The sequence below is a fragment of the Bicyclus anynana genome, chromosome 12, assembly GCF_947172395.1.
Source record: "Bicyclus anynana chromosome 12, ilBicAnyn1.1, whole genome shotgun sequence".
NCBI lineage: Eukaryota > Metazoa > Arthropoda > Insecta > Lepidoptera > Nymphalidae > Bicyclus > Bicyclus anynana.
This window is the reverse complement of record NC_069094.1, coordinates 8,725,269-8,738,546: the sequence shown is the minus strand read 5'-3', so window position 1 is coordinate 8,738,546 and position 13,278 is coordinate 8,725,269. Positions and strand designations below refer to the sequence as shown.

Here is a 13,278-nt window from a genome sequence, read left to right as displayed (position 1 = left end):
GGGCAGAAAATATGAGTAAAAAAGACTAACGAGACTTTAATAATTTTGTGTTTGCAGAACAAGGACAAATCATCGTGCACTAGATATTTGATTTGATTTCAGCCATATTTTTAGTTTTTATCTGTTTTTCACTTTTTTTTAATATACATTGAAATTTATGTTGGACTAGCGATTGCCCGCCATTCGTGTGTAATTCTGCATTTCACAAATTCCGCAGAAAGCTTGAATTTTTCCAGATAAAAAGTAGGATATGCCCTGGTCCAAGGTCCAATTTATCTCTACCCAAAATTCATCAAAATCGATTTTGTGGTATACATAGCCATAAATAGGATATAGAGACAGACTAGACAAACGACAAAAGGACCATCACATTTATAATATTAGTTAAGTTAGATAACAGTTTTAGTATACCAACCTCTGAATAGACCATCTTGCCATCGTCATCTGCACCCAGAACTCGATCGCCTTTCTTGAGAGTAGCGATGTCCCGAGGACCTTCTTCCGTGTGTACAACAGACCCAGAAGGAAAACAACCAGCTCCAGTGCCCACTGATGATTCTGTAAAATAAAATAAAAACACCTAAGTATAAAATTATCTTGAAATACAATATTCATTTAGTTGCATATTTTAAAATAATCAAATTTAACGTTCGTACACTTGTTTCAGTGTAAAATATGTATTATACGGCTTTACAGAGCCGAAATATTGAAACAAACGACAGATTATTATTATTGCTTTGTCCCATATGTCTCATGTTTGTTATTCTGTGTTGAATAATAATTTATATACCTATAAAGACTATGTATTAAATAGACCATTATAATTAGACAAAAAACTCGTTTGTATACAAATATAATTTGTATACGAACACAAAACTGCATAATCAATTGAATTTAAATGAATCAAACTTAGGACAAAGAATGGAAGACAAAACAGGGTAAAAAAGTAGTAAATTAGCTGGATGTAGTATCCCTTTAAGGAAAAACAAGATTTCTCTACGCTCGTAATTAAAATCCGATAAGATACAAAACAAAAGAGAATCGCTGGGGCTTTCTTGTTCTCGGCCCGAAGGTTACGCTACAGAACTTTGTGTCTCATACAGGTAGATACGATTCTTTTGTGAGAACGCGATGTGAAAATCCAATATAACAAACGTAGATTATTTATTCTGACACAAACAAAAATTCGAGGAAATGAGTTAAGGTGAACCTAAACAAATTTAAAACTGGTAAAAAATTCTATCCCTTTTGCTAAATCTTTTGTTTGAAAAAAATATACTTAAAAACGAAGGCCCAGAACGTAAATTGCTTATAACTTTATTTGTTTATTATCTAATAGTATTTATTTAATCCTGATCCAGCTTAAACTGTACTGTGTTAATCTTCGCGCACAAAAAATATTCTACGTGCAGGGAAGCTACATCGAGGAGATAATTCGAAATGGGTTTGAGGTAGGTACACTCACGCCTCGGCATCAATGGGAGGTGTAAGGATAATAAGTTGGGGAAAAAAGCACACCAATATAATCGAAGAAGTAATGTTAAGTATTTTTTTCTATGCTGGAATTACATGCACAAACGGACTCAGTGGCGACTGGCGGTGGATTATTGCAAAGCCGATGGCAACTTTTGCGAGAGCTCGTTAAATTTTGATTTGTTGTGTAACCGAGCGATAAATTCGGCCGATGCCCGCGCACAAAACGATGGGACGCCGCGATCGCATTACACAATAACCACACAAATTAGATTCCGTTCAAAGTCAAGAGCTTATTGTTGAGGCTCTGTTTGTTGTTGGCTGAACACATCATACGAATCATTGAATACGTGTCGGCCACCTTTACTTTTTTGCATATGTCTCTCAAGGCAATCACATGGTTTTTTTTTGTACCTTTATTCCGTTTAAATATGAGCCGAGTAAAAAAAAACTTGTAAGTACTTAGTCCATACTATTGTGACCGCTTCCGTCGCTTTGCAGTAGCAAACATGTTCTAGATTATTATTTTTAAATCAACAGGTATTGGCCTCCTCCAATCAATTTATCATTAGCATAGTGAAAAGAAAAAGTAATAAAGATTGTATTCTAAATAAGGTTGGTTCCTCCTACGAATCTAAGCAACAAAATCCAGGTAGCATAAACAGATCCCTGGATATTTACTCTAAAATGTGAAATTGCGAAAATCATAACGGATCTAGACCTATCTATACATTCATCGTAAAACATGCAACGGTTTGGACAGAATAACATAATACTCGTAGTTAGGTATACCTATACTTGTAACTCTAATGAAGAAGCTATTCTAGTCGCAAAAGGATGTTTAACCAAAACTAAACGAGATTCCAGGTCTCGTGGGTCACATTAAACTAATTCGATATCTTAAAGCTGTCACAGAACGATTCCAGTGGCGTGACGCAAGTAAAGTTAGGCCGGAGATGCGGCGATAAGCGGCGCGGGTGCGGGCGCGGTGGCGGACGCGCGAGGCGGGGCGGCGGACGCGCTGAGTGGCCGCGCCGACCCCGCCCCGCGAGGACCACCGGGAGAGCTAGGCGGCGCCTGAGCATGCTGCCAGCCAGATAAATACACGCACGTGACACTATTCACTTAATCTCCTCAATGGATCGTACATCATACAGCAATTCACGACTTCACGTTACGCCAAAACGCGGAACCAGCTCAGATGTTACGACTGCCTTTTGCAGAATTTCATGCGCATTACCCGTGACATCACCTCTTTGAAAACTATCTTGTCTGTCTGTCTTACTCTTATCTGTCTGAAAGTACTTATCTTGTAACTAAATCTTTTTCATGGATCATACCTAATATCATACCAAGCAATAGAGGCTTCACGTTACCACAAAATGCGCATTCAGATGTTGCAACTGCCTTATGCAAAATTTCATGCACCTCACGAATATGAAAACTATCTTGTCTGTCTATCGGTCTTAACTGATATCTACATCATACAGGGCAAGCATAGCTTAATGTTACTCCAAATTGCGCATTCAGCTCAGATTACAACTGCCTTTTGCAGAATTTCATGCACATTAGCCGCCACTTCAATTCTATGAAAACTATGTCTGTCTTAACAGTATGAAACTATGCCTCTTAATCTCTTTAATGGATCGTACCTACATCATACCAAGCAAATGGCTTCACGTTACCCCAAAATGCGCATTCAGCTCAGATGTTACAACTGCCTTTTTACACAATTTCAATCCCATTAACACCCTTGAAAACTATCTTGTTTGTCTATTTTAACTATCTGAAACTATCTTGCAACTTTTATTAACTTAATCTCCACAATAGATCGTACGTTATACAGTAATGCATGACTTCACGTTACGCCATAATGTGCATCCAGCTCAGACATTATAACTGCTTTTTGCAGACTATCATGCACATTAGGTATCCACGACATCATCTCTATGAAAAATATATTATCCTTTTAGCGGTCTGGAACTATCTAACAACTTTTATTAACTTTATCTTTTCAATGGATCGTACATTATACACAACAAATTTTCGTTTTAACGCTATGCTAAATGCGTATGTTGTAGCAGCAGCAGCTCAGATGTAACAACTGCCTTTTGCAGAATTGCGCATGAAATTCTGCAAAAGGCAGTTGTTACATTGCCCACGGCATCCATGAAATAAAGAAAATTGTGTGACACTATCTTATAAGTAACTTTTATTGGCACAAATTGAAAAGATAATCGCACTCATTAAACAATAGATTATACGCTTATTACTAAGGAAACATATACCTATATCTAAGCTTAGTATCTGTGTATCTAGATATCACTAATAAGTATGTACATATTACATATATTTTGTTAACGTTAAACTTAGTTAATCATCATGAAATGTTCCTACGTAGGAAGGACATGTAATTTAATACTGCTAATCTACGCACTGTACCTAAGTTACATTATTTAAAGCCTACATCGTAACTTAGATTACATAAAAGCTCGCACGCCGCAACTTCGATCACCATCATCGGGCCATCTCGTTTTTATTTACGATCAGCTGCGTGCACACGTTATGTCCTTTTACTGCGAGATTCCTCATTTTATTTTTTTACCTAGATCAGATACGAGTTTACATGCCTATACCTGCATGCATATAATCTACTTGTTATGATATCTAAAGATTAAACGAATTTGTCATGAAATTAAAAACTAAAACACTCTATAATGACTACTATTTAATGGAACGATTAGCGACACAAAAATACCAAATGGATACATAATATTCAATATAAAATAAATTTTATTCTTAAACTGACTTTTCGTCGGTCCTCGATAAAATAAGTCATATGATATATTGTAATCTATAACAAGAACTGCAAGGTCTAAGAAGTAAAATGGATGTAAAAACTATGTAATATGGACCATTACATACTTATGCGCATAGACATAATTTTAGTGCCTCTAGCTTTTACATATCAACTTGGTAATTTTAATACATTGTTAAAATACGCCCGAAGCATCGCCGGATCGCTGGATCTATCTGATTTATATCGTATGGAATAGCAATTAGCCGCCGACGAGCGCCTGCTCATGCAAATGCCGAACTGCAGGACTATTCTGTAACGATGTTTTGTGTATCTCGCGAGTGTGAGCTTCGAATTCACCTCCATATCGCTCTGTCTGACACGATACTATAGAAAGAGAAAGGTAGAGGTGAATCCGAAACTCGTACTTGTGAGTTATACAAAACGTCGTTACAGAATAGCCCTCCTGAGCCGCTTTGGTTCGGTTATGATTCATACGCGGCCGCGCGGTGTATCTTTATAGTGTTTCCAGTGTAATAAATATTTAGTCTGCTAAAAATACCTGAATTTATCAAACACTTAACATCCAAATGGCGAGAACGGTGTGTAACAAAGGAGAAGCGAACTAATACTACATGTATACAAGTATATCGCGTAATCTGATGGCAATTAACTTGGTTAATATTTCAATATAAGCAGGCTATGTTGATCAGGCTTTTTTATGAAGGTTAACAAAGCAGCAGAAAAGATCGAAAAGGCTAGAAGCGCAATTCTTAAAGGGGTTCCATTATAAATATTAAAATATTGACGCACTACAGAGACAGGCTCACGCTACTCGGTGATAATGTAACATTCGGATTTGAGCAACGATCGTTCACTATCTGATCCAAATGATAATGGCCCTGGCTGACGAAACCGGAAGGGTGTGGATTTTCGTTCTACTCCTAACTTGTTAGGAGTCCGCTTCCATCTTAGATTATATCATCACTTAGCATTAGGTAAGATTGCAGTCAAGGGCTAACTTGTAAAGATTAAGTAATAAAAAATAATAATAATGGCTTAACATGCTCTCCGAGGCACTGGGGCAACCACCAGATTGTCACATCTTCTGAGAATTTCTTGGGAAACAAAAAGCTTAATATTTTGTAGATCGATTCAGAACTCGAAGCTAGAACTTTATGAGACCCTGGATCATCAAGATACCTTTAAATTACAATATATATTGTAATTTAAAGGTATCTATTTATCTATAATAGGATCTAATTAATATTATCAAACAATTTTAAGTCACAAATAAGGCAATACACAGACTTTCTAATTTAATTAATGAAGTAGGTAGGTAGGTGTATTTTATAAAGATTATCGTAACCCGCTGAGTTATTGCTGTCTGGAAGTTATGACATTGAATAATAGATTAGCCCATTCATCTAAAGATGATATGAGTAAATTGAGTGAAGGTTTTACAATTTAATGGAAATTCTTTAGTGTGGCAACCGACACCATTCAGTTATCTTGCTGTACGTCGGAGCATCGAACTGTCTTACTATGGTTTCTTTAAAGCGAATGCCTGAACTCCCAATTTTTTATTTTCTCGTTAAGGTTAATCAGCTGTTGAAAGTGACCGCCAGTTGTTTAGCGGTCAATAAACTAATACGTTCGACTGTCAACTACGTCTCGTGTTACATTTTTGTCGTCGCTTACAAATAAATTAAAATGTTAGACACAAAATTAATTAAACGTATACTAAAGTTCCATACTACTTCGTTGGTTGATTAGCCTATGTGGCTTCGGTCCTGGGTTTGAATCCTGGTATGGGTCATGGAATACCTAGTGAGCTTTTCTTTCTTCTTAGAATTTTTCAGGAATATCTCAGCCCAGAGTTGGGTAGTTGGTGTTTTACACCCCCGTGCTTCGTAAGACTTGCGACCCGGTCATTATCATTAACATCTGATAGCGGTTGTTAATGAATTCAACATCACCCTAAGCATTGGAGCAGCGTGGTGGGTCAAAGCTCCATATCCCCTCTCCAATAAAGAGGGATGCCGTGTCGTAAAAATAGGCTGACAATGATGATATTAATATTACATACCTACAGGAAATATTTGTTTGTAATGGGAATCTTAATTAAATTAATTTAATATTTAATATTTGTTTGTTTTGTAATTTAGGTTTTAAAAGGTTTAGCTAAAAAATGTAATGGAAAATCTTCATATACCTAAATAGCGACACGATCGAAAAAGGCATTCAATTATTAATGGCAACGTTCCTGTTAGGTGAAAAGTTGTACCGGGTCAGTTAAGAAAAATCGGTTGTCTGTAAAGTCGGTTTACTGACGATAGTTGAACGTGACAACGTCATAAGAAAATACCGATAGAATGGTTGTATTTTTCAAAAGATCATGATCGTTTTTCTAAAATACTGTTTAATAATCTTCATAGACCAGAATAAACTCTGACGTCATCTTTTTTCGAATGTGCAGTCGGCTCCATTGAAGACGTTGTCACGTCAAAAAATTATGTAAAATTAATATTTTAAATTGAATTCATTCCGAATAGTTCGTCGGGTCGGCGTGTGTGGGAACGGGCAGGAATCCGGCCGCAGCTTTCCGGGATGTGGCGTGTAGCCTTCGCACGCGGCGCTTGCCCCAGCGCACACGACCACTCGCGCTATCCGCTTCGCTTTACGCCAGCTACACATCGTCAAATGTACCATCAAGCCAGCTACACATCGTCAAATGTACCTATACCGATATTTCGATATTATTTCACTGCCGCGTGTTGCAGACTTAATAGTACCTTGACCGTGTGTGGCTGGCTTCATAATGCTGATAGCATATGAGTTTGTTTTACTTATTGGTATGGTAATAGTTAACGGAACCCTATTCTAATTGTAAGGGGAAATTATCATGTATGATACAAATATGAATAGGACAGAGGAGTGACTTCACCTTTGAGTATGTGATACTCGTAGTATGTGGCTCGGTGGCCTACGATTTAGTCCCTACATTCATCGAATGTCCTTCCAGGTACCGTTGTGAACATTACTTCGGGATAGGGTTGTCTATTTAGGCATTAATCATTCTTGACCGCTCCCATTCCCTGCATCCGTTTTCCTATAATGGAGTGGAGTGAAGCATTTCTGCGCTCTTTTAACACTCCTCCTCGTCCACCAGCATGAATTAAACCAAGTTTTTTTTTTATTGAAGTTAATCATCATTTCTGAGTACTCTATTTCTAAGGGTTTCAAAGTCTATGCATAGCGTAGAGGTGGCTATTAAAACCCCATGCCACTCAGTGCCTGTGTTATCGTCGTTTTGGGGTTTTTCAATGAGCCTGTTGCCTCAGTTCTTTAGCAGTTATTTGGTCAACATTTTTGTATTGCCTATTTGGTATTTAGCTTGCCTAGATATAGCTCGTTACGCGCTACAGATTTGGATAGCTAAACGAAGCTGTATTTTGCCAAGAATGACATTATACAAATACAAAGGCCCATACAAAATGATCAAGTGTGCAATTGATACTAGGACTTTTCCTTTGCTACCTCTTGATCCTCCTTTCCGGGGTATTACACATTGTTACATACTCGTGAGTACCGTTGTCAACTTTGCAACTTTTACACCCTTCTGATAATTTTTCATTTCGTTTATAACGTTAGTATGGATTCTTAATGCCAACTCAGTTTGACTTAGAATCTCTTTAGACTTAGACTTAGTCCGCAGTCTGTAGTCAGTGAATCGCTTTTAAATACATAGATTTATCAATTTGGTCACGGATCACCGGCTGTGTCGGAGGCACCGTCTAGACCGGCCGTTCGTCCTTCACTCAGCACTCGTGACCCGCTCCTTCGGTCACGCCCCATTTACGCGCCTCCTTCGCGCTAACCACCTTAAGTGCCCATCTATTGGGCATGTATAAAAAACTTTTTAAATAAAGTATGACTAGAAAGACATGAAAAACTGTATATACCTAGTACAAGTACATTCTCTAAAGAAATGAATTAATTTTGCTGGTTACGTATAAGTTTCGATCTGGATTTGAATGGCCTAAAAGTTAATAAATATTATAAACTAGCGGACCCATACGACAACGTTGGCGTGAAATTCTGTTTTTCATAAATACCACAGAAATCATAGGTGTTTCCGGAATGAGAACCACACACTAAGTCCAAGTTATCTTTATACCAAGTTTCACGCAAATTGGTTAAGTTGGCTTAGCTTTTACCTTTTCACGGCTAAACACAGACATACAGATTTTTTTCGCGTTCATAATATGTAATGTATATTGTAAATCAGGCGGCTCATAATCGTGATGTTTGCAAGTCCCTACTAAATGCCTATATCCTGCCGTGGGCGTCAATCGGCTGATATGATGATGATGATGATTGTATATTATAGATAGGAAATTTGTATTTGTGATGAAATTCGATGCAGAAATTAATAATAAGTATTAGCCTGGAACGTAGGTCATAGGATATTTTTTGATACGAAAAATTCCCGCAGGATCGTAAGTATCCTAATTTCACGTGAACAAAGTCACAAGGACCTTAGAGCATCAGCTAGTAAAAAAATATCGTCACCAGTATTAAGAATATCATATAGCTACGAATCAAGTGTCCTATAATTGAGCCCAACTTAAAATATAATATATATATCAAACTCATCAATCATATGTCTAATATTCATTAGTATCATAAAGCCAAATTAGAGATCAATATATGAGTATGTAAAGAAGCAAATAATTAAATTTTAAATAACAAAAATCATAAAATAGGAACTTAAAGTAAAGTGCTACGTAGTGCCATTGGGTACTTTGAGCGCGTTGATGTCTTTTAAAGCTGCAACTTGTGAATGACACAGTTTATTTATATATATTTATACAAACAATTTGATTGTTTGTTTATTTGTCTTGTGATAATTCATCCAATTATTATGAAACTGTCGTGAGTTGTGTAGCGAGCGTTCGCAAATATTTCTGGTCCAAAAAAGAATATAACTCGTATAATTACGTTCATGGCATTCCAATGCACGGGTACAACTCGTAAGAAATGAATTAAGAAAATAATAATGAAATAATTTATCCTTGCTTTTAAATTATGTTTATGAATTCATAATTGATTTTGTATTTACTGAGATATTTCAATTTACTAGTAAAGATAAAAGTTAGAACATAATTTTATGTGCACACTGAACTTTTTGTGCAAAAGTTTTAAAGATAGGTAATCTTTATTTCTAGTCAATGTTTCTACTAGATTTTAAGTGTCGATATTAAACTATGAATCAACGCTTCACAAAATCAAGAACACCTTTTCTATACGGTATAATCCTAAAAAGCTACAATTAAACATCTCTAATCTATTAAAAATATATCGAGTCGGCCACAAAAAGAAACCACAAAAGAAACAATAAAGAGCCGCCAATGAAAATGAATTAATTGGTAGCGTTATACTCGTATATAAAACTGGTCATATTATTGGCGCTGCTATGATCCAGTGTCATGCTATAATTTATGATTGCCAGGAGACTGGTTAGTTTCATTTACTTTACAATATCGTAATATCTAGGTATACTTACTAGGTGTTTTGTTTTGCAAGTTAGGCATTTTAGTAAAAAGTACAGTTAATTATATACAGCACAATACCTACCTAACTAGAAGTAATCTAGAGAATATATAAATTAAGAAAAACACCTGCTTATTATATTACTAGCGGACGCGACTTCGTCCGCGTGAAATTCAGTTTTTCACAAATGCTGCAGGAACCATAGATTTTTCCGGGATAAAAAGTAGCCTATGTATTAATCCAGAGTAAAATCTATTTCTATTCCAAATTTCAGCCAAATCACTTTAGTAGCCGCAGCATAAAGGAGGAACAAACATACACACTTACATACACAGAGACACACAGTTACACACGAATTTTCACCTTTATAATATTAGTGTGATTAATACTTACATATGTAGCTATACATAATTTATATGTAACATATTTCTTTTAAGAGCTTTAGAATATATCAACTAATTCAGGTTTCGTTAAGGCTGTTAAAAGCTTTTAATTGGTCGCGTTACCACTGATATCGATTGCGACATTTAACGAGAATAACAAGCTTTAAATTCTTCATTACTTTTAAAATATATCACCGACGCGGCAGTCGTGAAATATAAATGGCTGCAGGTTGCGATTCAAGTATTTAAGATAAACAAAGTGCCCATAAAACTTTAATATACATAATAAACAACTTTTTTTTTCTCATGTAATACCTACTGGTGCGTGTGCCTCAATGCATATGTATTTGATATATTTTTACCGCTTAGATATCAATGGCCGCTGGAGAATTTCTTATTCTTTTTCGTCTGGACTTCCGAAGATATAAGAAACTAAAGATGCAATAAATAAAGAAAGAAAGTCATGCATATCGAGGCCTTGACCCCAGCAAGAGAGCCGCGACAGCGATATACGTAACTACTGTTGTATGTATGTACTGATATACCCCATCAATTATTTAAAAACCAAATTAATACTAAAATGTTTCGAACAGGACGCCCGAATAACCATCGGAACTAATCGAAACGATACCACACCACCATCGCCCGTTTTTAAACAATGCCTAAGTTTTTTTACTCTAGGATGATAAATGATCAAATTAAGGGTACCGTGCCATGTTTAACCTAATCGATGACTATAAATAAGATGACGCTAAGCTTGACGTTATCTCACTAAAGTAGCACGTCTTAGCTCCTTAGAGGACTATTGGACGGAAAAAAGAATATAAACTATTCTAAAAGTTTTAAAAACGTTGCCATTTAACTCTAATATATATTTTTTATTCGTATAACGTAACAGAGAAATGTAACAATTTCGGTAATAACTTGGTATGCCTTATTGTATGAAACCTTAATTTTAAAAATATAATGGCTTTAATATGGAGTTTGGACAAAATACTTTTAATTTTTCTTTTTTCACTATGCGAGTTACTCCAAATTATTTGGTACCGCTAAATAAGAACAATCAAAGTTGCGCAAGCGCCGAATTGCCTTAATAGTATCTAAAATTCACTCATACATAGATACATACATATAAATGGCCGTTTCTCTCATCGTTATGTTGCATATACACATAGCTATAGTAGCCATTGAATCACCGACGTAATTATAGAAGTGGGGGATTGGCTGCGATGTGGTCGTGCACGAGGAGGACAGAGATATGTGAGCAGGTAGGGTGCGAGGGGGACGTATGTTAACAAGAGGCTCGTTCGTCCGTTTGATCGACACCGCCGGCGAGCGGGCGCGGGAAGCTGTCTGAGGTGCATTCTTCTTGTAAAGCTCAACTATATATTTGGCCCGCGAGGCCTGTCCCGTAGTTCCACCTTATACAGTTACGTACCCATCAATTTAAAAAATCACGAAACGGTCCGCTCACATTTAATTCGTTTTACGCTTACAGTACTTACAGCGCGTTTATGACGATCAAAATATATAAAAACGTGTACCATAAAGATTGAATGCTCGTCCTAATATTCAGGTTTTATATCTAAATTACATTAGCACTTATTAAGGGCGACTAGTTATCCAAGCAAGTAGAATGATAGGTTAAGGCATTTTTAGAGTAAAGAAGAATTATTTGTTAAGTTAAGTATATGGCCATAGCATTTATAGTTTTTTTTTTTTTTTATTATTTAGATTGGGCTCTGTTTAAGGAGACTAGAATGGTTTTTTAAAGACAACATAACGCTTTTAATTTCATTTTGATTTCAAAATTTGTTTATAAGGCAAATTAGCCTATTTTTAATTGCTGGCTGGCTAGGCTAGACCTGAGCCAATTTAGAAAATATTCAAAATTTAAATATTTTTGGCTGGTTGAAGGCTTCGGCCGTGGCTAGTTACCACCCTACCGACAAAGACGTACCGCCAAGCGATTTAGCGTTCCGGTACGATGCCGTGTAGAAACTGAAACGGCCCGCTTCCATCTTAGATTCCATCATCACTTACCAGCAGGTAAAATTGTAGTCAAGGGCTAACTTGTAAAGATTAAAAAAAAACCCGAGCTGGTAATTAAACTCAGATTCTCTAGAGAATCGGTCTATTGTAAAAACCAATCATTAGGAAAGAGGTTGTACCTAAACTAAGCCACAACTAAGATTTGAGTAAATTGTTAGTAGTTACCTGTCTTGACAGAACAATGTATGTAGGACCGGCTCTCATAGAACACCCAGTCGAAGTCGGCTTCCACAGCAAGGCGTGCCAGCATGCCGTACTTGCTGCGATCCCGGTCGCTGGTGGTGATGTCCACTGCCCGGCCCTCGTAGTGCAGTGAGTTTTCCAGGTGAGCCGAGTTCTCCTCGTCCCAGCCCTCGATGACCCGGAGTCGAACCCCCGGCCACTGGTTCATCACACTGATGGCGAGCGTGTTCAACTTCTCTTTGCACCGCTGAAAATGTTACGTTTCATATCGTTAGTTACGTATAGTTACGTTAAGATGGCTTGGACTATTGGGATTCCCTTGCGGAAAAATGGGAACTCTTAGAAATAAAGTCGCCTTTACATATTATATGTATTCAAGGGATGAGGAATGTACGATGATGAATTTATTTTATTTTATTTTTACTTTATTTTCATAACTTAAACTACTGTTAGTCTTACAGAAAATCCTAACTTGCTAGCTTAGCACTATTTATTTATTATTATTGATGAAATGATGGGGAACATAACACGGGAATCAAAACACCGATTTTAATGCAATTTTCGAGAGTAGCTTAAGTTAAGATTGAAACAGGTTTTATACTTTGATTAACTGATTAAATAAAACCAGATCAGAAGAAAAGTTAGTGTTTTAATTCATAATTACAGTTACGAGGAAAATTAGTACTGAAAATTGTTTATTTTTAGAGTGAAAGTTAAGCTATTGGATATAAACACAACAGTTCACCTTTATCGACATCGCCCACGATTTTAATTATGCCCACGACTTCCTTTTCCTACGTAAATCGCACTATCTCTTCGATTCTACTAAATGAA

At 36.5% G+C, this 13,278-nt stretch overlaps 1 protein-coding gene across 1 annotated transcript in view; it reads right to left on the bottom strand.

The window, feature by feature from the left end:
* Positions 1-13,278, bottom strand: part of LOC112042874 (tiggy-winkle hedgehog protein) — a 53,996-nt gene that overhangs the window by 5,091 nt on the left and 35,627 nt on the right. The window contains exons 2-3 of the mRNA XM_024078060.2: positions 12,427-12,691; positions 416-558 (exon numbers count right to left, since the gene is read on the bottom strand). Of these exons, the coding sequence (XP_023933828.2) occupies positions 416-558; positions 12,427-12,691 (408 nt within the window). The remainder of the gene's footprint in view (positions 1-415; positions 559-12,426; positions 12,692-13,278) is intronic.